This window comes from Carassius gibelio, chromosome B6 (genome assembly GCF_023724105.1).
Source record: "Carassius gibelio isolate Cgi1373 ecotype wild population from Czech Republic chromosome B6, carGib1.2-hapl.c, whole genome shotgun sequence".
In the NCBI taxonomy this organism is placed as follows: domain Eukaryota; kingdom Metazoa; phylum Chordata; class Actinopteri; order Cypriniformes; family Cyprinidae; genus Carassius; species Carassius gibelio.
The window spans coordinates 23,340,542-23,365,417 of NC_068401.1; the positions used below are offsets into that span (position 1 = coordinate 23,340,542).

Sequence of the window (24,876 nt, forward strand, 5' to 3'; positions counted from 1 at the left end):
TTTTTTAACATCCACAAACTCTAACAAAAAACAGTTCTTGTTTTAAGACATTTATTCATGGTAAAAATCATTAGAGGTCTGTTGAAAAGGAATACAAATGTTTAATTTAACTTTTCTGTCCTGTGTAATGGGCTGCTGAGCCTTTTAATGAGACCAGCATTGCTTTCTGTGTGAGTTCTCATTAATAATTAAGTTTAAATGAATCATCCATCCAGCAGTTTGCTATCAACAACAAAACTGAGGACTGCTGGGGAATTAAATGCAGATATGCTGTCCTGAATAATTATCCCACTTTAATACAACACAAACAAACTCATCTCTCTCATCCCTCCACTTGACCTTCAAAATCCACTTGAAATGATTGTGATTTTTTTTTTAGTGAACAACATCTTCAAAACCATATCCAGATTAGACAGGCAAGGCACCATCAAATTTGTAAAACATGACTTTTTTAGTTAATTTCAATCAATGTTTTCAAACAATTTTAATAACACCTGGCGTATAAAGTATAAATAAGAAGGTCCATATCGTCTTTCATGCACTCATACATCACAGGCTTGTGGAAACCATCATGAATAATCATGAAATAAAGGTCAGACATTCCTCAAGGCCCTTACAGACGGTGTTCGACAATAAATACTGTACTGGCAGAGTGCTCAAGTCCAAATGATGCTGCTTTTATCCTGGTTTCATGAGAAGCACACATGGCCGATATCAATGCCAAACTCCTGATCTTTGCCACCTACGTCCACTGGAGCCAAGTCCATGATGGGCAGCTGTGAAAGTCTCTGTGTGCGGTACTCCAAGACCGTCTTGCCCCATTCACCGTTGGGTTTCTGGTGGGAGGAACAAAGAGAAACAACAGTGAGGTTGTTTTTCATTGGCAGCATTTTAATATTACTTGACAGTTTTACTGTTTATATTGTATTTTTTGATCAAATAAATGCAGGCTTGTGTGAGCATATGACACTTCTTTCAAAAACATTAAAAAGTCTCGATTGAGACCTAATGAAAATATGTTTTCTTTTTTGTAAAATAGGGTTTTGTAAGGTTGATTACTTTTTAAAGGGTACCTCGATAGTAGATGAACTACTACAGTCATACAATTTGCAAAGTAAACACCCCAAAACTAATTCCCATTTTATATCAATAATAAATGTTAAACAATATAAAGTAAAAAATCTGAACATACAGAGCAGCCGTCCTCTAAGACTCTGTACTTCAGCCGGTTGTTGTTGTTGTTATATGCCTTGATGTCCTGTCCATCAGAAGTCTTTAGGATTAAAGACTTCTTCAGATTGCTGCTCTTCTCATCTTTATAGGCCACGCTGTTTTTGCAGTGATAGGTGACGCTCTGTGCTGCTTCTTTTGATAGCAGACGGAGAAATCTCAACTGGACAGAGACAACGTTAGCTGGTGTCTCTTTGTTTCCATAGGTGAACTGAAGAGGAGTGATAAAAGGTCAGGGTATACAGTAAATTTAACGACATATTGTATTTGTACAGGAATACAGGACAACATTTTGAACTTTATTTGTAATTTCCTTTCTCTTTTTCTTTTTTTAACTGAAATGGTCATCATTGTAATTAACCTTTGTTCCCCGGTTCATGATTGCTCCAAACCAGACTGGTTTTGGTACGTTGGAGCTTGTAGTCCACCAGTTCTTTCGTGGGATGCTGGCAGGGTTGGCAGATATACATGTCTCCCCCATTTCCATGTTACAGTACACTTGGATGGCATCTCTAGGGCTGCCCTCATTTGGATCTATCCAGTACTCACCTGTAATACATTGGGAAAAGAAGTTATACTTGATCCTCATATATATGCTGGCATAAAAAAAAATATTATTTTTGATTATATCATGTATCTCACACTGGATTCTAACTCTTAGAATCCAGGTATCATGCAGGTATTTCCTGTCATATACAACATAACCTTTTTTATTCATTAGATGTGGTTCTGTCTTTCTACAATGCAATTAAGGCAATTCTTGTTTATTTCTGCTAAGGATCACAGTTTTTAATGCACTGACTCTAATTGTTTTTACAAATTATGTTTATGGGCAGGAGATTACTTTCTCACACAATGCCTGCTGGTGTTCCATAACTGTGTTAATTAAAGAAACGAGATGCTAAAAAAAAGGTGTTTAAACCCATCTTCAATTAGATTGTGGTTAAAAGCCTGTAATATTCAGTTCCAGTGTTTTCTTTTTTCATGATTATTTATACACACACACATACAAAATACTTTAAAAAAAAAAAAAAATAGAAAAGAAAAGAAACAGGGCCACAAACTCTTTCCAAAATATAGTTGTAAGGATATTAATGTAAAAAAAAATGTTTAATACAATATTTGTAAAACTGTGAATTTATATTCTTATTAATAATGAGTAGATAAGTAAATAATCATAATTATTTTATTCTGTGTAAGCCCTAGTTTTAATATTACCATAGGGTTTTCTCTTGTTATTCCAAACCCATTTGATCCATTTTGAAGTTATTGGCTCTTTTTCTTACTATACAAGTGTTTTGGCAACAGGAGCTCTAAATATTTTTAAAAAAGCCACCATAAAAGTTTTTCAGTCAAATATCGAAACATCAATTGAACAAAATTAATTTACCTGAGATAAAAAAAAAAAAAAAAAAAAAGACAAATTAAAGAAAAATGCAAAAACTTTTTCAGGAAATGTATTTTGAATAAAACTGTATTTTGTCTTGTTTATTTATTTATTTTACCTGAATTTTTTTCCACTCTTAAAACTACTTAACTAAATCTGCCAGTGTAATGAGAAAATGCACTTTGCATTCAAAACATTCTCTAAACAGAACACTTAAATATCTTATGAAGTTTTTCCTCTTTATCAGGTAGAATTATCGTCTTTGGGTTACTGCAAAACATGATGAAGCATGGCGTGTTATATTACAAGCATTCAGAAGCCATACAAGAGCTTGGAACAGGGTAAAAATTTAAATCAATGTTCACAAATCATTGAAATACAGCATGTCAAGATGCATCATGTCAGGTTTGACGTATATCACTTCAGAACACTCTAAAAATGTAGCATGAGTCATAAGAGTGGATGACTTTAATTTCTCCTTTTTTCTACAAAATTACAGTAAGTAATTTGGGTTTGGAATGTCAAGAGGGTGAAATAAATAATTATAGAATTTTCTACAGAGATATATCATAAATGAAAACCAAGGTATACCAGTTCAAGCTGTACCTGATCAGGGTCAGTAAAACTAAAGCATTCATAGCTACTTCTAAACTGCATGTCGGTTTGTGTCACCCACCACTCTTCTTCTGAGGATAGCACTGCTTCAGGTCCTGACATGTGCGGGCAGGATATTGGCGAGTGCCATCAGGACTGCGCATGCTGTCCAGCTGACTTCCCAAGCTCTTCAGAGACAAGTGAACCTCACTGTCGACCCGAACTGCATCAGATCCGTTATTGGGCCTTGCCTCATCCCTGTTAAACTCTGGCGGAGGAGGTGGAGGTTCCTCTGGCTCGAATTCGACATCAAGGTCGAAGTTTGTTCCAAAAAGGTCCTCCACAGCCGCTGTAGGGGGGCCAGGGGGACCTGGGGGTCCAGCTGGGCCGGGTTCTCCAGGTGGTCCCTACAGACAGACGGGTGAATACTGTTCATGCAGAATTTTTGAATTTAAGCATCTAAACACATTAGCAGCATCTGGTAATTAATCACAATTATGAGTCATGAACTACAAAGTGTATCTGATTATGAGTCATTAAAGCTGCGGTAGATAACTTTTGACGCTCTAGCGGTTAATAAACAGAACTGCTTGAGTCTTGCGGAAGAACATCGTAGCCGGAACTACTTATCTCTGTTTATGTCTATGAAGAATCACAAAGGTACTGGGTTACTCCGCCGCGGTACCCCTGAAGCAATCTAAAATAGTCCGAATATAAACACTTATTATAGGTGCACCCTAGTGATTCAGGACAAGCTAAAAACACGGTTTGGAAAATGGATTCATGGTGTACTCGCTTATTATATACATTTTTTTACATTTTGAACACAAACAAAGTTACGGACCGCAGCTCTGATTGGTTGTTTCTTAACGGGAGCGATGTATTTCTGCTCCTGACCACTGGGAGGAGCCAGAGGAGCTTGATTTTTTCACAGATTATCTGTCTCATATTCTACTGTCAGGACATAATGACAGGTTTAACAAATATGTAAAAAATATATTTTTACAAAAGTTACCTACTGCAGCTTTAAGGAAGGATGACTTTCAATTGTTAAAAGTGAAATGAAAACACTTTATAAATTGTAGATTTTTTGGTCCATTCAAGAAAAAAAACTTAAGTCATTTGCGATTTTAGTTGGTTTTCAGCTAGTTTAGCTGGTTTCTCAGTATGGACAAAAAACTGTTCAGCTGGTCACATGAGAAAAATGCCCAAACCTCTCTAGTCCAGCAAAGACCAGCAAACTTCCTTAGACTGGTTTCAGCAAGAAGATCCAATCTCATACATAAAATGCATAAAATGACATAATCTCATGTCTCACCTCAGGTCCAATATCACCTGGGGAACCTCGAGTTCCAGGAGCCCCAATTGCTCCAGGTGGACCCATATCTCCTTCTTTTCCTGCTGGACCAACAGGGCCAGGGGGTCCCTAATAATGACATGTTCAGTATTAAATTCTGTTCAACATGGATGTGTATTGCTGGTGCTTTGAAAATTCAAATTGGAGTGATATTTGAATATGTTGCCCACTCTTTGCCCACTTGGTCCAATGATTCCTATAGCACCATCATCCCCTGGAGCACCCTGGAGGGAAATGATTGACAGATGATTATCAGAAGGCAGTTACTGTAATGTGTGACAGGTGACATTATTGTGCATTATACATACTGAACTTCCAGGAAGTCCATGGAGTCCAGTGAAGCCACGATGACCCTTCTGACCTCTCTCACCCGCATCTCCTTTGTCACCTTTATCTCCCATGGGTCCTTGTGGCCCCTGAGGTTGATTAGAAGAAATGTATGCTTGGTTGATAAACACAAGTTGTAGGTTCCCCTTGTGTTATTTCCACAAATTGACTTGTCATTAGATAACAGATTTTCTTTTCAAACATCTCTATTGTGCGAATTCAGAGTTGATTTAATTGATCTGCATGTCTCATTTGCTATCATTCAATTGTATTTTACATATGAAAATTATAAAGTTACCAGTATCAATATGTAAAATTACAGACTTACTTTTTTCCCTCTGGTTCCCGCTTGACCATCAGAACCAGGTGGACCTCTTGAACCCTGTCAACCAATAAAAATGGAATAAAATACAAATACAGCACAGCTATTTCAAATACATTACATTTGTTACATTACATTATGCAAAAAAAAAAATATCAGTCTACATGCTTTTAAAAATATATTTATTAAACACCAATCTGCTGGGAAGTATCTGCAATGATATGGGAAATAAACCTTATCTCCTCTCTGTCCTGGACCTCCAGATGTTCCGACAGGTCCTGGGGTTCCCGGTGCTCCCTGACCACCTGCAAGACCCTCTGGTCCCGGGTCTCCTCTGTCACCCTGAAAGCAAGTTAACATGTCAATTGAACTTAGACAATTAGTTAGTTAGTTAGACCATTTTTAATAAGACTATGTCAAATGATGAATAAGATCATACTCTGGGTCCAATGATGCCATCAGCTCCTTGAATTCCATCAGCTCCAGCCAAACCCTAATTTAAGAACAAATTCATAAAGATAACATTTTGTGTATGTTAATCAATCATCTTGACTGTGTGTTTTTCACACTAACATATCACACCTCTGGGCCTGCATCTCCTCTGGGTCCAGCTGCTCCAGGCAAACCAACTGCTCCAGCACCACCTTTTGTTCCTTGAGGACCTGGGGTGCCAGCTTTTCCTGGTTGACCCTTAAAAAACCAAACAGATGGGATGAGGAGTCAAAGAAGTTAACTTTAGGCATCTGTGAGACATTATCATCATCTTTGACTAATAAACCAACCAACTAACTAGAGGCTGAGAAATGTAATTCTAAAAAGAAAAATTTCGAAATATTTGCTTTAATGACAAGAAGGTTGAAATGGTGACCTACCGCAGGTCCAGGAAGGCCAGCCATACCACGCTCTCCTCTCATTCCAGGAAGACCCACAAGTCCCCTCTGTCCTGGAGTTCCAGCAGGTCCTGGTGGCCCATCTGGGCCCTATGTTAAGTTAAAGAAAACTATGAGTTTTAGATATATATAGTTCAGTCATAAAATTCTAGATGGCTCAGGCTGACTGGATGTTAATTTGACTGATTGGTTCATGCTGCATACGCAGCCAATGAGCTCACTGCCTTGCATTTATACGGCTGGCTAACATTCACTTGAGATTTCTGCAGCGTGCTTTCAGAGTTTCTCTGAAACCCTCCCCCTTCCCCAGCTCCACCTGTATAGATCTGCTATGGGTTATTTTGTATGTTATTTGTCCAGCAAGATGTTTTAAAAAAACAACAGTAGCAGCATTTCAGCAGCAGTGAGCAGATCTATTCCACCAAGACCAAATACATCAACACTGTCATATCCATCACCATGTTTGTCATGATTGAAATAGTATTAAAATGATTTCATTTTAATTCTGTAGTATGTAAAAAAAAATGTATGTATGAATGACGATCCAAAAACCATCCTGCAAAAATTTTAATTTGAGTAATAAGGTATAACATACTGGCAGTCCGTCTTCTCCTGGTTCACCTTTGTCTCCAGGGCTACCAGCAGGTCCAGGGTTTCCACGCTCCCCCTGGCGGCCAGGACCTCCAGGTTCTCCCACAAGCCCAGGTGGGCCCTCTTTACCTGGAGCTCCGATAGGACCAGGCTCACCAACTGGACCCTGAAAATGATACCAGTGTAAGAGTCAGTATATGTTATTGTTTTATTGTATTTGCAGTACATTCCAAATACTATTTAAAGGACTGTTTTGTGGGTTAAATCTGTATTAGGGAATCCCTCACAGCAGAGCCTGGTGGGCCGACACCTCCTGGGGATCCTGGGAAACCACTGGAACCCTTTTTACAAAAAGAAGAAACCAAAGAGGATTCCGCAAAAGTCGGGGAGAAAAGAAGTAAGAAGATTGAATAAGTAGCATTTCTCGGTGTGTCTATGTTGATAAAGAATGATTTTGATACTTTGATTTTTGTAACTTACAGCTGCTCCTTGAGTTCCTCTGCCACCTTTGAGGCCAGTAATTCCAACCACTCCCTAAAAAAAAAACCACTATGTTTATATATTTTTATTCCTATGGGACCAATATAGTATATATATTACGATTCTTTGATGAATACAGATAATAAAACAATATTTATTTGAAATATAATTGTTGTACCAATCTTTACTGTCACATTTGATAAAATATTATTGTCTTTGATGATGTCTCAATTGCTTTGCTCACCTGTGGTCCAGGTTTTCCTGCCATTCCTCGAGGCCCTGGAGACCCAGCCTCTCCCTTTGCACCTTCCTCTCCAGTTTCACCTTTAACTCCAGGCTGACCATCAGGACCCTAGCACAAAAACATTGCAATACTTACAACTCTTACCATATTATTTCAAAAAGATATATTTATATGTGTGTCTTATGGATGAATAAGTGGATGGATGCACTTACGGGAGGTCCAGCGAACCCAACTGGACCAGTAGGACCTGGCTCACCAGGTGAGCCCTAAAACACAATACAGCAAAAGAATTGTGAACCACATGAAAAAAAGAACTTTAACAAACATAAAAGGTCAGTTTTCTCCTGCTAAACTGCTCTACTCACAGCCATCGCTCTAGAACCTGGAGATCCAGCAGGGCCTCGTGGGCCTTGTTCTCCCTGTAATTGAACAATCAGTTCTGAGTACAGTACATCTAAGTAACAACAGCTGTAAAATGTACTTTTTAATCAGTTCTTTTAAGAAACAAAAGAAACATCGAAGTCTTAGTATTTTGGTAAAAAAACAAAAACTATGAGGCAATCAATTTACCACTTAGTAATTATAAGTAATAATCAAAAAACAAATCAAACCTTCTCCCCGGATGGGCCAGCTGGTCCGACAGGTCCAACAGGACCAGGTAATCCCTACAGACATCGATTACATTTTATTTAGTGTCTTAATAACTTCTGCTGTATTAAGAAATGGATAATACATATGAATGTGGATATTTTTGAATTCAGAAAGATTGACTGTTAGGCTCAATTTCATCTAGTTTATTATGGCTCTGTCTCACTCACTCGAGCCCCATCGTTGCCAGCCGCCCCTTCTGCCCCTCTGTTACCCATTGCACCCTGAGAAAACAGATAGAGTATTTAAACAAATCGATAAGAAAAAGAATAACAGAGAATTCTTTAATAACAGAACACATTCTTGATGTGTTGCAGGTCTGGGTTCCTTCTCTACTTCACAGTGCCACACAGAAAGTGTTTCATGGATAATATTAGAGAATATTAACTTCCTGCCTGAGGATATTAGGAGGCATCCAGTAAATGTCAACCGTCACGCCTCACAGAGCTTTACCCACCAAGGCACTTAATATATGCAATATTGTTGCACTGTTTGCAAGGAATGAAACTAAAATCTATACTGGGATTGTTATGCATGTGCAAATGTTTGACACGTGCCAAAGCCTTTGATTAAGCAGACCCCTTTTCTCTCATCTCTCAGAGCCACACTCACACTTTCTCCTTTAGGTCCGGCGGGTCCAGTTATTCCTCTCTCTCCTGGCATGCCCTGTAGGCCTGGTGGTCCTGGTTCTCCAACAGTTCCAGCTGGACCTGATTTACCCTGCACAGCCAAGATTATCATGATGTCACTGTACACAAAACTACAATAAAGTTGTTTTTTACCATGGTAAAAGTTTTCAGTTAATGTATTCCTTTAATTTGGTACAGTTACATAAGTGGTGTTATTCAGTCATCTTTTAGGAGCAAAATGCAGCTGTTGATGTTGAGTAAAAATCTGGCTCTAACCTTGGGACCATCAGGTCCAGGGGTTCCTGGGCTTCCTTTTTGTCCTGGTAACCCATTAGGACCAGGTTCACCTCTGTCTCCTGGGGTTCCACGTTCACCCTACGGCGGATAAATTCACCGGGAGATTGCTTATGTGGATTTCTAAAAGCTGTGTACTGATACACTGAATTGTAAGCACAATAGGCTCACCCTTGGACCAGTCTGCCCTGCACCACCAGCCTCTCCATGGATACCCTGAGGGTAAAAAAACAAATGTCATAAGGTTCTTTATTAATTCCCATCCTCAGTCAGTTTTTATTCTTTCTCACCAGCAGAAATGACACACAGTAAACAGAATACAGCAATCTGGTAAAAAAGCACAAAGAAATTATGAACTCACCTCATCACCTGGTTTTCCTGACTCTCCAGGTGGTCCTGGGGGTCCAGGCAAACCCTACAATTTTAGCATAATAAAGATGTAGCTCTTCCAGGAATAAATCATATCAAATTTACGTACAGATATGTGAAATATTGAATTTAATATTTAATATTCTATTTGTGTCCACAAGGTCTATGTTTATTGTTAGTCAAAAAATCTTTCTCAAATTACGACCCCTTTAAAAGCATTTAAACATTGACTGTGTGGACAGTGAGGGCCATGTTTAAAATCATCTCTGACTGGAACCATAACTGGAAAAAAAAGGACATACTTGGAAGCCAGTTAGTCCAGGAGGTCCCTGTTCTCCTCTCTTTCCTGCTACTCCCTGAAAAGAAATACAATAAACCCAACCTTATTTTGCAAGCTCCTCTTCTTAATACTGTACCACTCAGAGGTGTTACCTGAGGTAACTGAGATAGCTGAGAAATCAACCAACCAAAATATACAGAAAATGTAAATAGCCACAAATTTGACATAAATGATTCATTGGAAGACTCACCGGAGGTCCTGTTGTTCCCGCTGGACCTTCTTCTCCATCTTTTCCATTAGGTCCCTAGAGGAATCATAACCATCATATCAAATCATAATGATTGACTTGACTTTTAAATCACTACACTATACAATCCCAGCACTGACAGGCCATCTGAAATATTCAACAGAAGCATTTACGCAAAAAAGAGAATGACATTTATAATCGTTTGTTGTGAAATATTACAGTATGTTTTAAGGTTGCCACAAAAATAATTGCACTAACTCTTTGTCCTGAAGCTCCTGGTGATCCTGCCTCTCCTGCTTTTCCTGGATCACCCTGAATATTCAAAAAAATAAAAAATAAAAATTAATAATAGATAAAAACAAGATAAAGGTAAATCACTGACCATAAAAATGTAATTATAAAAGTAATCTTTATAGACTCTCTCTTTATATTATGGATTATTTGTGGATTTAACATGTTAACTATAATATTATAATTCATCCATTACATGCACTTTTATCTTCTGAAACATCTACAAATAATGTTTAATCTGTATTAAAACATTTATGACATCCTTCATCATCCTTCAAAGGGCTTTCAATGTAATGTCTAAGAGCATGAGATTTGACACTGTGAGTGATGGAAAATATATGTGACGTTAAAATGTCAGAATAGTTGACAAGCCCAAATTGTTGTTCTAAATATTAAAAAGCATATTCATTCGGAGACAGAAAGTCCCTCTAACAGAAGAATCACCTTGATATACTCTCTGCTCTGAAAGTGTTATGAGATATATACAGTGTTGACACGTTACTAATATTTAGAATATCATCTTATGGTTGTTTTATAAATATAGATATAACAGGGAGTTACACTGAAGCCTTTAGGTCCGGGCAAACCCATGGGTCCTGCTGCACCTCTTGTTCCTGTAGACCCAGCTGTACCTGGATTCCCATCATCTCCTGGTGCTCCCTAAGAAAAAAAGCACCACTCTTATTAGAAAGTGAGATGGCAGAACTAACTGAAGTGTTGTTTTAAATGCATAGTGATTTGGAGCTGTTCAGCCATAACAGTAGGCCAATCCAGAAAGTTAATTCCAGAAGGATGCGAGTTTACATGTGTTTAGTGCATCTATTTTTTTAAAGAGATTCCCAGAGGAACCACTGGTTCAAAAAGGACTACCAACTGAGGTGTTTAAAAACCTGTTTTAAGAAGTTATATAATAGGAAGCAATAACAAGATTAAATCAAGCGAAAAGTGCATGTATTACCTGTGGGCCTATCTTCCCCTCTGCACCTTGCATTCCAAGAATGCCAGTTAAGCCCTAAAGAGACATGACACATAATACAGTAAGTGAACGCTTTAAATGATGTAGACTCAATACCATTAGAGCAAAATAAAAGTACCAGCAATAGCATGCACTACTGATGGAGCAAAGTAACAAAGTACAAACAAATCACTGAAAATAATTATGATATAACAGCATGGCACATAGAAGTAGGCTGCAAAATGCTACATAATGTCTAAAACAATAGATAACATACAGAATACAAATATACTGAATATTCATTTTACTAACCCTCGCCCCCGTAATTCCTGTTTCCCCAGGTCGTCCAGGGTCTCCAGTTGCACCTTTAGGTCCCGATGAGCCTGGGACACCCCGTTCACCCTGTGCTCCCTGCAGACATTACAGAGACGACACAATATGTGTAAGGAATGACCTTGAGATAACAAATTAATCATTTTGATCTCATTTGTTAACATTAGTTAATACATTAACTACATAAACTTCCGATGAGCAATTATTTTTTACAGCATTTTGTTAAAGTTAATAAAAAAGTAATGTCAGTTTATAGCCCTATAGCCTATAGTTTATTACCAGATACAGCATTCAGTTTTAAAATGTAGTAATTGCTGAGACTAACATGAACTAATATTAATAAATGCTGTAGGATTATTTGACAGTAGATATGTGGTGGCATTGCTGGTAATTTTAGGTGCCTTTAAAACCCTATTGACCACTATTTAGTATGTTTCTAACCTTTTGACCTGGCAAACCATCAGCTCCCGGGAACCCGCGGTTACCTGGAGCTCCCTTGAACAATATAAAACATTAAGTATTATCGTATTGAACAAACATGTAAAGATGTCACAGAAAAAACACCCTGTAATAGTCACACTGAATATGAAGACTCACATGTTAGTTATTCACAATAATATAATGGCACTCACTCTTTCTCCAGCTGGGCCTGGGGGTCCGATGGCCCCTGTGTCTCCTCTTGGGCCTCGCTTTCCTTCTTCTCCCATCAGCCCCATTTCTCCTTGAACACCAGGTGAGCCCTACAACAGATGTTATACCATTTTATCATTGGGTGAATGTTTTGATGGCCTTATTTCTGTCAATTATGAGAAAATGATTTTAAGGCACCTGAATGTTGTCAATACTTACAGGTTCTCCTTTAGCTCCAGATTCTCCTTTGAAACCAGGGGAGCCTAGGTCACCCTTTGACATACATGAAATATATGAATGAGCACAGTATATGTAAGCTATATATCAAGTGCTCCACCTCAAATATACATAAAGCAGAAAAAGGGACTTCCACCATGGTTATAATATTACAATTTGCACGTTTTGTCATTACCAACTGGCCCTTGGCCCCTGGAAGTCCAGTTGATCCTTGAGGTCCAGGTGGGCCAGGCTGTCCATTCAGTCCAACAGGGCCTTGCACCCCTGGGATGCCCTACAATGAACAGATTAAGAAGTATTGGTTTCTTCACAACCATAATCCAAAGAATAAGCAACAATAGCAATGTTACACTTGAAATTCTGAATTTGCTGAGCAATTCATGTGCAATAAACATTATGTTAAGTTGCATTCTTTGATGAGAAACTTACTGGTGGTCCTTTAACTCCAGGAGAGCCATCTGTTCCTGATGGTCCCTAAAAATAGCATCAATATTATGGAGACCATTCAATACACATATCATAGCCCATTTCTAAATAACAGGACATGTGAGAATGCACCTGATTGCCCTGCTGTCCAGGTGAACCTTGCCGGCCTGGTTCTCCTCTCGGGCCTTGAGGTCCGCTGGTACCTCGTGGGCCTGTGGGTCCTGCTTCACCCTGTGCAATGTTTAAAAAGAGTGTGCTTGATTCCTCACTTTTTGTACTTTTTTGTGTTGCCATAACTCCTTTTTAAATAAGAAGTATAATAATGTATCAAAAACTTAAAGGTGTGACAACTTGCATAACAGGTTCATAGAGTAAACCATGAATCAGACGTACCTTCATGCCTGGACCACCAGGAAATCCTGGGGATCCAGTGATTCCCATCGGGCCCTGTAAATGACATAGGTGTACGGGTAAATAACATATCAGTCTTTATTAATAGAACATACTCCACATATCTGAATATAATGTCCGATATGCACTACCTTTCAAATGTTTGGGGTCAGTAAGATTTTTTTTTACCTTAAATTTAACACTTTATTCAGCCAGGACGCATTAAATTGATTGTTAAAGACTTGAATGTTACAAAAGATTTCTGTTTTCAATAAATGTTGTTCTTATATATATATATAACTGGTGGAGGGGTTACTCTTATTCAGTCCTGTTCAGGGATTACATACCAATGGACCTGGTTTTCCCACGTTTCCTGAAAGACCACGCTTTCCCTACAAACAGAAAACATTTTGATTTACTGATGGAATATATAACACCACCAATGCAAAATTTGTAAAAGTAAACACTTACCACAGGCCCTGTTGGACCGATGCGTCCTCTCTCACCAGGCATGCCGATTGGTCCCTTTAAAGTACAATATAAGCGTCCAAAAAATGTGGTTTTGAAAACTCCAATAAAGATCAGTGTAAATGAAACATTGCAATCACAAAGTGCTCCATACCTGTGGACCCACAAGTCCCATGCCACCAGGAGTTCCTGATTCTCCCTTTGATCATGAAAAGAAAGTGGCATTTGTTTAGACAATCAAACCACTGGGACACAAGGAAACCATTTACATGAATTGGTTGGCTTCAAATATATGGTCTCTGACCTTTGACCCCACTGCACCTGGTTCTCCTTTCGCACCCTGCAGACCTGCAGGACCCTAAAATGGGGATGGGATTCATCAAAGCAAACTTAATACATGATTATGTACTTGGTTTGTACATTTTAGAATGATAGATACTAAAAAATATTAAGACGTGATTAGGGACCAGTGCAAAAAGTGAATAGCAAACTAATCAGTGTTTTGAGAAGGAAGTTTTAATGTAACCCACCATTTGACCTTTCATCCCAGGTTGACCTGGTAATCCTGGAAACCCTCTGGAGCCCTATGAAACAAATCATCATCGGTTAGGATGCACTAATCATATCATATCATATCATATCATATCATATCATATCATATCATATCATATCATATCAACACCATTCATATAATGTTTTCATTTGTGTTAAGGATAGAGCTGCACAGTAGTTTAGTCTGTGGACCACTAGCTGGCACCATGGAGTCTTGTAGTTTGTGTTAAGAGCCTTTAGCTCCCTCAAATTAATCAATCAATGTTTACATATGTGTTTAATTTGCCATTGTCTAAGTTGCAGTCTTTCAGTTTGATTTTTTTTCTCTGCTCACTTGTTCTTTCTTGTGTACAGCTTGAGTCATCTCATCTTGTAATTATTATAAATGAGTTCTACTCTGATTAAAGCCTTTGATTTGTATTTAAGTCTGTTTGACACTGTGGTCTGGAACTCCTCAACATCACTTGAGAGCCTATACATCAGCCTCTCATCAGTAAGAGCATATTTTAGTATTTAGTCCATTTTGATCAGGAATCATCATTCAATAGCATCCCCGGCATTTGTGGACTTTAACAGTGACAAGATTGCATTGCCAGAAGATTGTGGAAATAATTAGTGTCAAATATTACATTGTTCACAAATTAAACCAAGATGTCAGGGTTTGATTGGTTAATATAGCTCATCTAGCCCATCCTGTTAAATGCCAGATTGACAACAATCTGGTGTCAAAAAGGTTTTTTTCTTTTTTTCTTATCTTGGCTATTCAAAGCACAAGTATATTTATTATGACCCCTCCTATAATGGTTTGAACAGGTGGAGTAGATCTTAAAGATCATAAAGATCTCTGCACATATTTAGAAGGAACAAACAGGTATTGCTGTTTATTTTTGGAGTTTGAATCACTGAAAAACAGGACTGAAAACAGCAGCATTCTCTTACTAGGGAGCCAGGGAATCCTTTTTCTCCTGCATTTCCGGGTAGTCCAGGCTCACCCTGTTGAAGAGAGGAATAGGCTTGTGTTATCAAAAGCAGAGGGAAACTTAACTTACTTATATTAGCACTGTAAAATGTGACTTCCCAGCATTTGACTCCATATTGAATGTCCTGCTACACTATGATGGTTAAAAAATGAAATCACTGGGCAAACTCACATCTGGGCCAGGTTTTCCAGGAGGACCATCTGGTCCCCTTGGACCAAAAGAGCCCTACAAAATGAAAAAAAATTGTTTTATTGCATCGTACAGTACACAGACATTAATTAACTGCACAGCATAGACAGATTCTCTTATGAATATTAGAAAACCTACAGGCACAATTAAAACATTTACCTGTATTTTTCAGACGATGTCTCATACACTTTACACATTAGAAACGTCTCTACATTTTTAGTCTTACCATAGGTCCAGGATCACCAGCATCTCCTGGCGCACCTTGAGCTCCTGTTGGCCCCTGCGTGAAACAGTGAATAAAAATGGAAATTCGGAAAACCTTGCAAGATGAAGAAAGGAGTTTATTGCATAGACACAACACCAATCTTGAGAAAACTTACAGGTGGACCTGGTGGGCCTGGATGACCTCTTGGTCCTGATTCACCCTGATCAGAGCAAATACATTTGATCTCTGTTTAGTGGGTCTATACATCTATCCAGCTAAATATTCATTGAAGAGTCATTTCTGAATGTTGAAAGATCTTTACCGGTGCTCCAGAGACCATCGCAGACATTCCGAGCTTCCCATCCTGGAATCCAGTCGCCATATGAGAAGCAAACTGACTCTGTAAAAATATAAAATTAATTTAAAATTAAATTAAAAAGTACCGTCATGACACACTTTGCTGTTACCATAAACACATTCAGGCAAGTTTTTAAAAAACACTATAGGATTAAAGCTGGATTGTGTGGCTTTGCAAAATATGAATAAATAATATTACTCACCCCAGGCAGTGAATTGCCTGCAGGACCGGGCTCACCTGGCATGCCAGGGACACCAGGCTCTCCGTCAAAACCAGGTGGACCTGGGACACCCTTCACAAAAAATATTATTTTGTCACAATTTAACTACATTTGCTACATTACGACTCTGCATTCACTCAAAGTAACATTGATGAGCCATAATTTACAGAACATTCCATGCAATAGAAAAGATACAAAGCCACTGTTTGTACACAACTTTAATGTGTTTCTGGGGTGAAATAACCACATCAAAGAATATCAGTTACTATAGAGGCTACTGGTTGATGCCACATACTCGTCTTCCTTTGCTTCCTGGATATCCTGGTCGGCCATCTGCTCCTGGGGGACCCTGTTTGATGTGACACACAATATAATGGACTTCACTTTGATTGACATTTCAAAGAATGGGGATTCTGGGGAAAAAATAAAAGATTATAGGTAGGTGTGTGCGCATTATTTTTTTCACCATTGCTCCTGGCCGTCCAGGTATTCCCACAATCTAAAGAAAAAGGAATAAAATATATCAATTAAAACTAATAAAATAGTATAAATCTGTAAAACAAGATATATAACATGTTATAACATTATTACCACTAATGACATAACATGATTAACACTGATGATTTACTCTCACGTGTGTCGCAAAATATTGCAAGAATGATGAACAGAAGCATAATCTTATAGACTCACATAAGGAATGTCTCCAGGTTCACCTTTTTGGCCCTGAAAAAAACAAAAACAAATAGTTACTTAAAAAAAAATAAAAACATGCAGATGAAAATCATTGAAAAGGTTAACCTGTATGCCTAAAATTTAAAAGCATTCACTTACCTTAAACGCAATTGTTTCTGAAAAAGAAACACAAAATAGAATTCAGGCTAAATTATAATAAATATGTAAAATAATAAGCGTCTCGTGTAAATGAACTTTCTTTCTGAATGTAATTGACGTCTGCCCTCTAGCGGCTGTAGCGTGAGTGTCACTCTCACCGATCCTTCCACGCGCGCTGGCGAAGGTTTGGCAGACAGGACAGCACTCTCCCTCCGGGATCATGGGCTCTGCACATCCCTTCAGATCCTCACAGCGGATCTCCTCACAGATCACCTGGCCTTTATCACATACACACACTCTGCACGGCTCTGGCTTCCAAATCTCATTTTCTGAGTAATTCTGATCACCATCTTTACAGTTTTTCGCCTCCTCTGTTCAAAGATGAAAATGAAAACAAACATAAATATATACAGTGTCAGTCACGTATTATACAGAAATATTACACCCACATTAGCCCCATTATCACATAAACATTACAAAAATAAGGCAAAATGCTTTATCGGTTATTTGTTGTTTTATGGGTTTTGTTTTTGTTTAGCCTACAGTTAGCTTTTTGTGAGGTGAGAATGTTTTTTTTTTTTTGTGACTGGCAAAAACAGAAAAGCCCTGCTACTGTACACATTTAATCCGCCAGCAGAGGTCAGTCTAGCGTTAGAAACTTTCTTTGTCCCAGTACACAAGCTTTGCTCGTGTTTATATTTTCAATCTAAAATACCCCTCTAGTCTTCACACTTACTGTCAAGATATTGCTTCATAAACTCTATCTCAATGTTTGCTGCTTACAGCTAACAGTCCCTATAAAAACTTACCGAGCTAACCATAATTCTCACCACATATTTTGTGTAAGTGTTAGGCTACCACCAGTCATCGAGGTAAACAATCACACTAGACTCTTGAATGTTACTTCCGTTTTTTTAAGGAGAGCTGCTTTAAAATTTTTGCACCTCTAGCACAAGGTCCTGCTCCAAACTCCATATAGACCATATAGATATATCTCAAAACACACATTATTTCAGTTATTTTGTTCAGGTAATGGAAACATTTTCTGTGTAGGCCTATTATTTACATATACTATAACATACTATTACTTACATTAGTTTGAATTACTATTACTTATTAGCAGCAGTAACCAAGAATTACGATTAAACTAATTTTATCGTAATCTATGTTTAATTTAATCTAATATATTTTTTAAAGGAAGTCCCTTCTCAGCTGCTAGATACAATATGCAAATATGGTTAAATTAAAATCTCATTGTTAAAATAATGGACACCCTATTTATGTAAAATATTGCAAAAGACACAATAATATCCCATGAAGTTATTATATAAAACATCAGAAGCAGATCAAAGTTGTTCAGAAGACATTTTAGTGTTGAGGGAGGACTAGGAATGGATATCATTTTTCATTTCTTAATTTATTTCACATTGCAGCAACAGTTAACAGTTCAACATATCAGTTTACAGTATATCAACTTTGCATATAAAGTAGGCTACCTAACAAGCATCTGTTCACTGCAAACCTTCAGATGAAGACCAGTAATAGAGCACTGGACCTACTGGCCTGACCCATAATATGCCCTTGAACAGGACATGTAAGTAACTGTAATTATAAGCCAAAGTATAAAATTGAGAACTAGTGCAAGGCCACCCTTCATCCAGTTCTGCTTGCCCTCAGCTGGTGATCACATTATGTGACACACCCTGTAATTAAGGTCTGCAGCAGGAGGCCCTCGGCCATTTTTCACTCAGTTCATCGAGGATGCACCTCTCTACACCCCAAATTAAATAATGTTACAAAAACAGTTATATATGCTTCAGTTGCATGTTTTCCACCCTCGCTATTGTAATATGGCAAGGCAGACAAAATCATAGGTCATCAGGGGCCAACTTTGGCATGCGGCCCTGGTTTCAGTATCTGTGGTCTGTACAGTACAGTACAAATCACTACATTTTTATATGCTGCTGTTTCTGTTTGATACAACATTGTCTACTTTGTAAAAATAAATTAAATTGCATATTTAAAAAGGAGGTTACAGACAGTCTCTCAGTATAAAGCTTATATGGAAATATTAAAGTGCATGTTTAAGAACTTCCACTTACTTTAACATAATTATAGAGTAATGCATACTAAATTACATGATGTCATGCATCAGAGTACCGATCATCATTTTGTGATGAACCTCTCATGTTGTCTGATGTGTTTGTCTCTGGTTCTGAGCGACAGATCCAGGCTGTGATGACTCTTGATTAGATGCTGTAGCATGACAGAGGTGGCAGACAGAGTAAATATGTAACAGTTCTTATTGCTCAAAGTCTTTCACATCAGAGACTATCCCGAGGGCTGGTTAGTATTGCTTCCACTGCTGTAATTAAGCAATTATGTGCATGACTATCTGAAAGCCTTTAATGTAGTGCTCCAGGAAAGTGACACAGTGGAAGTGCAGACAGCTTTATGCAAGGTAAGAATTATTTTAGGAGACATTTGTTGCCCCTTCTTTCCTCAAAGGCATTGGTGACAGCTGTAATTGTTTCAGTAGACCCAAATTATGTCATAAAAAAAAAAACATTCCAAGCAATAAAGAAGACTGAGTAAATTTTCTCTTTATTTTTCTTTTGAACATTCTAGAGGTTGTAAATAAAAAAAAAAAAAAGTAGTAATGATATTAGGACATGAAAATTCAACCCCTAATACAGCAACTACTGAATGCTGAAACTTATCGTTATGAAGTAGTTTTTCCAAATGTAATTTGCAAATGGGCCTTAAAATATAATGGCTAAATATTATGCTTTGTCTCGTGAGCATGATGGAATCTCCAGTCCACTCAGTCTGCTTAATTCCTGTCGAAACTTCACTATTTCATAGCAATATCTAAAGTCATCATCTTAAATGAGTCCAAAATAATATTTATTGTACATTATTTTAAGTATTGTCAGTGGCACTGGAGCAGAACACCTGCTACTATTCATCTGTTTGAAACTGGCCTTTTTAAAGCACTACTCTGAAAAGAAAGTAAGTACCAATTTAGTGGAAAAGCACATGGGTTATTTTGGGGAAACCACAGCAGCCTCTATTATAGGTTATGCTTAACTTTAAACTGTGGCTAACTTTTATTTCTGTCAAAGTAAAAAGGCACACCCTCTGTCTGAAGGTTTTAACAAAAATATCCTCTTTGGAATGTACATTTCTTTACTATATTTTCATGTATAGAATGGACTTTGTATTTGTCATATTAGAGCAAACTAGTGACCCTGTGATTGACACAACACCCCCCCCCCCCTCATAAAACATTACAAGCTGGCTCTCATAAGGGTCATGGCATATCCCCATGTGGGATAATTACTGTGAGAAGGTCACACACGTTGTTTTATGTACTGTATATTAGACCTGACTGATGTGCAGTAGTGCAGATGTTCTTTCTTCTGATGAACACAAAAGTAGATATTTTGAAGAATGTTGGTAACCAAAAAGTTGACTTAGCCAATGACCTCTATAGTGTTGTCACTGGCAACTTCAAAAATATTCTTCAAAACATCTTCTTTTATAGACAGACTTCTTTTTTTCTGTAGACTTCATTTATATCTTCTTTTAACAGAAGAAAGAAACTCAAAGAATTTTAAAACAACTCGAGGATGATTAAAAGATGACAGAATCTTCTTTTTTGTGTAAACCATCCCTTTAAACTCTGATTAAAGTGTGATCGCTTCAATTCACTATGCAAAGGTTTTTAATTCAATATCAATTTCAAGTTATATAGTAACTTTAACTGATCTGTAGTGTGACTAACCTAAGTGATTGTGAAACATCACTGCTTGATTTCAGGCAAACACATTTGCCACATGATTGGGTGTGTCTAGCATCTCTTTTGGGAAGAAGTTTGACCACAATTGATGGCCTGCTTTGGTCCGTGAAAACCTCACATCATTACTCACAAGGCCATGAAATTATGTCTTCAACTCTGACAAAGCAGTAGATCAGGATAATTCAGCTTGCCAGTTTACTAATAAATTAGAAATTCAAATTGTGCTAGTTAGAAGAAGTGATGCTGTATGAAGGTCTTTCTTTAAGACAGCATTAACTTGCTGTAAAATATGGTTATTCCACCACCTCATATCCTTTTCGATGTTGTTCACAACGTCCATGATCACATTGAATAGGATAAAAAGGTAGTTTAACCAAAAATGATAATTCTGTCATCATTTACTCACACTAATGTTGTTCCATACCTGTATGACTTTCTTTCTTCTGTGGAACATTAAATGAGGGCTTTCCAAAAATGTAAGTGCATGGATACTGAGTCATACGGGTTTAAAACAACAAATGATGACAGAGTTTCAATTTTGGGCTTCGAATTATCATTTTGAGCATTAAGTTCATCCTAAACTAGTACACGGAATAAAAAACTTTTCACTCAGATATTGCTAGTAAGTTTTACCAATAATTACAAAGAAACTGCAAATAGCACATTTAATTAAATTTTACATTTTAAAGTAGAGAGACCAATTGCTTCACATATTAAGGAATAAAAAGTGCATATACATTTTATGAAACTATCTTTAATGGTGTAATCTGCTTATATGGAGAAACTCAAAATAGGTGAGAAGGGAAAAAAAGCAAATCAGGACACATTATCATAAGTAGCCTAGCTCAAAATACCAATATTTCATGCAGAATTTACATAATTATAACAGATTGAAAAAATAAAAAATAAAAAAACAGATTAGATTAGATTTTTTAAAATCTTTTTTTAAAACCAAACAAACCACTTTAAACAGTCCAGACAAAACAGTCTAAATATACATCTAACATGTAGCATATTTAATTATATTCTTAATAATTTAAAAATAATTTCCACAGACACTAAAGTTGAATGTCTAAGTGCAATGAAAAAAAATAAAAACAATAAAAAAATAAATAAATAAAAAAACTACATGACATGAAATGGTCTTGTTTTCCCAGATATTAAAGTAAAAGAAGGTCAGAAAGGCCATTGTATTAAAAGCCAGAGTATGATTATTCAGTGGTAAACAAGTTAAATCTAACTTATTTGACCTCTTTCAAGCACTTCTAATATATTTACATCAAATACTACAGCTGTGCATACTGATACAGAGAGTACCGCTCTTCATCTGTTGTGTCAGGTCAGTGAAGTATGAGACAGGTTACTCACCGATCTTGACATCCTGGCATGTGATCAATAACACCTGGGCCAAACAGATCCCCAGCCATACAGGTATCCTGAGGTGATGGGCTGTAGTCATTTTCACAAAAAAGAGGCACAGGTCTTGCCCGTGCCTGCCACAGGAGGTAGACTATGAAAAAATCACAGCTTCACCCTACGCTCCACAAGATGCCCACTGTACCCAGGAGCGCAGCTGCCAGCCTCTGCGCAGACGCTCCTGTATGAAACTCCAGGCAGCCTGTGCACCCCCGCCCTGTGGTTCTGTAGTCTCTCATCTAGCCAGGGTAAAAATAACTCTATAGTCTCTAGTCTGCTTTAAGATGATGCACACTTATGAAGAACGAAGCAGAACTCATCATGTATCACTGTCATAACACTTGAAAGGACACCAGCATCACTCATAAGACACCAATTGGCTTTAATTATAGAATAACCACACAAAGATTATCTCAATGAAAATAGTTTCCAAGTAAAACACAAAACAGTTCATTTCAGTTTAAAATATACTTTTATTAGCTCTGTAGTTCCCTGCTGTTGACACTAGATTGCACCTGAGTGCATATAATGATAAAACATGTTCAGCTGATAAGTCATGAATTAGTCAACACTCTTATTAATATTCATGAGTTAAAACTCATTAACATTAGATATTCCTAACAGTCTTTTGAACTGTATAATGCAATGAGCTGATGAAGGTCATGAACAAAGAACTATTAATATTTATATGTAATTTAAATTTTAAATAACAATAAGGTTTTAGTGTAACTTTATACAAAATTGTATACACTTATAGTTGAACGTTTGGGCTTTTTGAAAGAAATTAATACTTCTATTCAGCAAAGATGCATTTAATTGGCAATAATGTTATAAAAGATTTCCAAATGCTGTTTTTTTAATATTCTATTCAAAGTATTCAAAGGAGATTCAAGATTTAAGATCACCAGATCAGCATATTAGAATGATCTCTGAAGGATCATGTGACACTGAAAAGGAATGACTGCTAAAAAAAATCTGCTTTGCCATCACAGGAATATAATATATTTTAAAATGTTTCAAAATAGAACTGTAAAACTGTTATAACATTTCAATGTTTTGACTGTATGCAGCCTTTGTGGGCACAAAAACATAAAAAAAAAAGGAAAACTGACCCCAAACTTTCAACTGTGATGCACATTAGCCCCTTATTGTCTTTCATTTTATGGACAAGACATTGTGTTCCAAATAAGAAAGAAATTCATACAGCTTGGAACAACATAAATGATGAAAAAAATTAAATTTTTGTGTGAAGAATCTTTTAAAAAAACAGATTTATAGGCTATGTACCCTCTAAAGAAACTTTGGTGGGTGGGGGTTCATTCTGCAACCAGTAGAGGGTTTTGGCCATTCATACATGGCCAGCCTAATTGCACAAATCTTTCTACATCTGAGAGGGCAAATTACTTCAAGACAAATATAGGTTGTTAAACTGTTTCCCTCCTATTCATGTCATTACAGTTGTTTGTACAGTTCTAAATGAAGAAGTTTATTCCCATTGCAAATATTCTCCCACCTTATCGTCATAATTGCCTCACTAACACAGTGACCTCAGGATGTTCTTGGCTGCAATCACAATGTATTACTGTACCAGCCGTGTTCTAGAAACTATAAACAACTCTTTACAAAAGCTCTTTTTCTCCATTAATGTTTTACCAGTGTGCCTTCAACAGTAATGGACCTCAGTTCTCTCCACCCATCAGTGGACATAAAGAGGAGCCACATGAGGTCATGAATGAATGAGTCGTTCCGTAAATATATTTTAGCCAAAAGAACCTTTTACACTGGAGAATAAATATATTTTAGCAAACTGCTTTATACAGACACACAGGTTCACTTCCTCCACTGTATAAAGTGTACACATGCTTTGTTAGTGTATAGGAAAAAGACAGCCTGGTTTGTTTATAAGGTGAGAAACATCTTTTAGTCATTTTTAAACCACAGTTTATTTCACAATTTATGTGAATCTCTTCAAAAACCAGACTTTATACGTCTTCGCAGATTGTAGATTTTCTGGTTCATCTTAAATGTAACAGACCTTAAAATAGTTTAAACTCAAAGCAGAAGCTGTTATTCTTCAGATGCTATTCTGGTAAAACATGATTTATCTCCTGCATATGTTGTTGCATTTCTACTTTGAATAATTTATTATTTCTCTGGATGAAGTTGATCTGGGCTGCATTTCCCAAAAGCATTGTAATCCTGAATACAGTAGATTATAGAATTATTACCACCAATGGTCTCTCAATTTAGCTTACTTTGAGAAACGCAACACTGGTCAATATATAACAAGAAATAACTAAAAACTGATTATCATATCTTCAATCCTGTATACATTAAAAATCTCATTATTAGGTAAACTAGGTAATTACAGAACAATCAAGCTAATTGCATTCTGTTACAAAATAAAATGAAACAATTAACCAGGTAAATATATTCACTTTAAACTACAATGTATGTTCTAATTTAGAGGGAGTTTGTTATAACAGATGTGATGGTGTCAGGTCTATTTATTTGAACCAGATAAGACACTACACATATGGCAGAGAACACTCTGATCAGCTTACAGACACTTTATTATTGATGACCTGGTTGGACAAACCCAGGCAGCACCTCTGCTTCTCATTTAGCCTCGAACAGGTAGCGATGTTGCCACAGCTAGAACCAGCTCAAATTCAGACTACTCTGAATGTACATGTATACAGTC

At 37.1% G+C, this 24,876-nt stretch overlaps 1 protein-coding gene across 1 annotated transcript; it reads right to left on the minus strand.

Annotated features, from left to right (window-relative positions):
* Positions 1-34: 34 nt before the first annotated feature.
* On the minus strand, positions 35-22,362 carry LOC127959999 (collagen alpha-2(V) chain). The gene is made up of 54 exons (XM_052559512.1): positions 22,125-22,362; positions 17,113-17,325; positions 16,955-16,971; positions 16,814-16,846; positions 16,590-16,622; positions 16,419-16,472; positions 16,106-16,195; positions 15,868-15,945; positions 15,721-15,765; positions 15,567-15,620; positions 15,323-15,376; positions 15,111-15,164; positions 14,150-14,203; positions 13,924-13,977; positions 13,774-13,818; positions 13,623-13,676; positions 13,499-13,543; positions 13,155-13,208; positions 12,894-12,992; positions 12,765-12,809; positions 12,511-12,609; positions 12,318-12,371; positions 12,101-12,208; positions 11,910-11,963; positions 11,448-11,546; positions 11,139-11,192; positions 10,742-10,840; positions 10,148-10,201; positions 9,893-9,946; positions 9,665-9,718; positions 9,355-9,408; positions 9,165-9,209; positions 8,976-9,074; positions 8,683-8,790; positions 8,241-8,294; positions 8,034-8,087; positions 7,788-7,841; positions 7,635-7,688; positions 7,423-7,530; positions 7,179-7,232; positions 6,986-7,039; positions 6,703-6,864; positions 6,090-6,197; positions 5,800-5,907; positions 5,657-5,710; positions 5,452-5,559; positions 5,224-5,277; positions 4,877-4,984; positions 4,739-4,792; positions 4,530-4,637; positions 3,294-3,618; positions 1,592-1,779; positions 1,193-1,441; positions 35-836 (listed from the first exon to the last, which is right to left on the minus strand). Exons 1-54 carry the CDS (start codon positions 22,213-22,215, stop codon positions 690-692), a joined length of 4,506 nt encoding a protein of 1,501 aa, XP_052415472.1. The 5' UTR covers positions 22,216-22,362; the 3' UTR covers positions 35-689.
* Positions 22,363-24,876: the final 2,514 nt, after the last annotated feature.